This window comes from Azolla caroliniana, unplaced genomic scaffold (assembly GCF_043228905.1).
Source record: "Azolla caroliniana isolate FFs.n. ecotype wild unplaced genomic scaffold, voAzoCaro1.0.p SCAF_1063, whole genome shotgun sequence".
NCBI classification, from domain to species: Eukaryota; Viridiplantae; Streptophyta; class Polypodiopsida; order Salviniales; family Salviniaceae; genus Azolla; species Azolla caroliniana.
The window spans coordinates 9,868-12,457 of NW_028231498.1; the positions used below are offsets into that span (position 1 = coordinate 9,868).

Here is a 2,590-nt window from a genome sequence, read left to right on the forward strand (position 1 = left end):
GTGGAATGTAAGAGAATTTAAGTGAGACTTGCTTGAGTCATTAAACTTGAGGATGATTTGACACGTGTACATACTGACATTAGGGTAGACACTAATTCGCTCCAATCTACGATATTTGTGTGGCGAGAAGACTGTATTGGTGAAGAAGTGAGTTAGGGAGGAGATCCCACAATCCCATATGTCTTTCAGAACCAAATGTAATGTTAAGGATTAAAGGATTAAAGTGATGCTTAAAGGTTTTGATAGAATTTTATGTAAACTCTCCATGCGAGTTTTCAAATTTGATAGGGTTGGGGGAATCGGATATTGAATTTATTCTCCTAATTGATTCATTGTTAATTACATTTTCCTCATTATTGTTTCATAAATTGTTTCTAATCATACCCTAATTTTCGTTACTATGTACTAGCCTGCCTCTTCTGTTTTTAACTTTTGGCTTGCTTTCCAAGCAGCCCAAGGTCCGTAGGGTTGAAAATGATTACAGATAGATTATGTACATATGTAGATTACATACATACATACATACATACATGGATGGATGGCGAGGTATCTAACTAGACATATGAACAGTTACAGAAGGCTCTATGTATGTATGTATGTATGTATGTATCTAGACAGTCAAAATCGATCTGATCCTAAGACAACCTCTGCGTCGTGAAGATGAAGATGAAGGTGCAGACTGAAATTGTCTATCTTATTCTTCTCCTTTTCTTGTTCTCCTCCTCAACCTCTGCGTCCCATCACCATGCGGATCTGAAAACAAAGAAGCCTCGTCAAATCCTCTTCTCTACGCACTCGCCCAACCCCTGGTCTCGAACCACTCGTTGGGCTTCGACTTCGATTCCTGACATAGGAGGAACCACTCCTGGAGATCGGCAGCATGCCAGAAATACAACTGGTCGGATTTCCGAAGGCGACCCTCATGTTATTTTGTTATCTGAAAACCACATAGATGGCAGAAATGCCACTATTTTGATCCCTGAAAACAGCCCACTTGCAGGAAATACCACTATTAGTGATGTTCACGCACATAACTGTGAAACCTCAAAACCGCCCTCTTACATTTATTCAGTATTCAAAGGTTTAGTTTGGCAAGATTGTGAAGGAAAGAGCAATACATTATCACGAGCAGTAGTGAATGTGGCATGGCTTCTGGTGCTCTTCTATCTCTTAGGAACAACGGCGTCTGATTACTTCAGCCGTACTCTGGAGAAACTATCAAATGCATGGAATCTCTCCCCTGCTGTGGCAGGAGTCACACTGCTTGCCATTGGCAATGGTGCTCCTGATGTTTTCTCGAGTGTAGCAGCTTTTACCTCATCTGACAGTTCTGGAAGTATCGGTTTTAGCTGTGTCTTAGGTGGTGCCTTGTTTATTACGACTGTTGTCTCCGGCACTGTTGCCCTTGTCACCGAAACGCTCCCGAAAAAAGAGAATGTAAAGATGGCATCAAGTGACATCAATTTCATTAGTTTTGTCCGCGATGCTGTGTTTTTGTTGGCTTCTTCATGTGTTCTTACCCTAATTCTAATAGATGGGAAGATTCACTTATGGGAATCTGCCTCATTTTTGGGTATTTATGCTGTCTATGCAGTTTCTGTTTGGGGTTCCGAAATGCTTGACAATCATCACAAAGAAAAGTCAGCAATCCTCGAACCTCTTCTATCTGAAGGTAACCCATCAATCTTTTTTCTCTTAGGAAAGAAAGTTTTTAATGCTCGTTTCTTCTAATGGCTGGAGTAAACCTGTGTGATGTTAAATCCTATGTTAACAAATCTTATACTAAGCATAAGGTTATTTTATTTTAGAATAAAATTCAAACAGAATTTGTTCCCTATATAGAAAATTACAAACGTCTAATTTCAAAATTTTAAAGACTTTTTATAGTGCCTCGGGAATATCTGTTCTAACCTGGATTTCTTAACTCTGTCCTGAGTTGCACATAAAGCAACCTGCTTAAATTTACTATACATGCTGAATTCTTGTAGTTCTTTTGCATTTGCCCGATGTTTTTGTGCGTCTGTCAGACCATTTTGAAAATGTCTTTTCTTTTAGCTGAATGAACTCAATATATCGAGGTTTTATTTCACTTGATGCAGCTGGGTTCACATAAGGCTGGAAATAGCATTTAAATGTGACTTGGAAAGAACTGGCAGAATTTTTTGTTTACATAGCCATGTTGAAAATTCTTGTGAATTCTGCTTGAAACCAATTCGAGGAGTGTGGAAAAGCTGTGTTATGTATGATGTTTGCTTCCATTACATGTGATCCAGGCTGCCTGATTTTACATGATAAGTTAGAGAATATCAAAAGAGCCTATCCTGATTTTATCATCTTGGAACCATAGACGAGTCCAAGGGGGAGGATTACAGGTTGTCCGGGTGCAATATCATGACGATAGTGATAAAAGGCATTTTGAGGTATTTTTCAGATTCTTACGGAAATCAGACAGCATGATCAATGCATATATAGTATCTAATGATTTGACTACAACATAGACAAGCAAGAAAAAGTGAAATGACAACTTGCTTTAGAGAAAGGGCATTTTGAACCATTTCTTTGCTCAAAAACAAAGCTCGATCAAAAGATT

At 38.7% G+C, this 2,590-nt stretch overlaps 1 protein-coding gene across 1 annotated transcript; it reads left to right on the top strand.

Moving 5' to 3' along the window:
• The first annotated feature begins 618 nt into the window (after positions 1-618).
• On the top strand, positions 619-2,543 carry LOC147847410 (cation/calcium exchanger 4-like). The gene has a single exon (XM_087339231.1). The coding sequence runs from the start codon at positions 661-663 to the stop codon at positions 1,729-1,731; it is 1,071 nt and encodes a 356-aa protein (XP_087195357.1). The 5' UTR covers positions 619-660; the 3' UTR covers positions 1,732-2,543.
• Positions 2,544-2,590: the final 47 nt, after the last annotated feature.

Coding starts and splice junctions, on each gene's coding strand:
- LOC147847410 (XM_087339231.1), top strand. CDS start 661: ATGAAGATGAAGGTGCAGACTGAAATTGTCTATCTTATTCTTCTCCTT.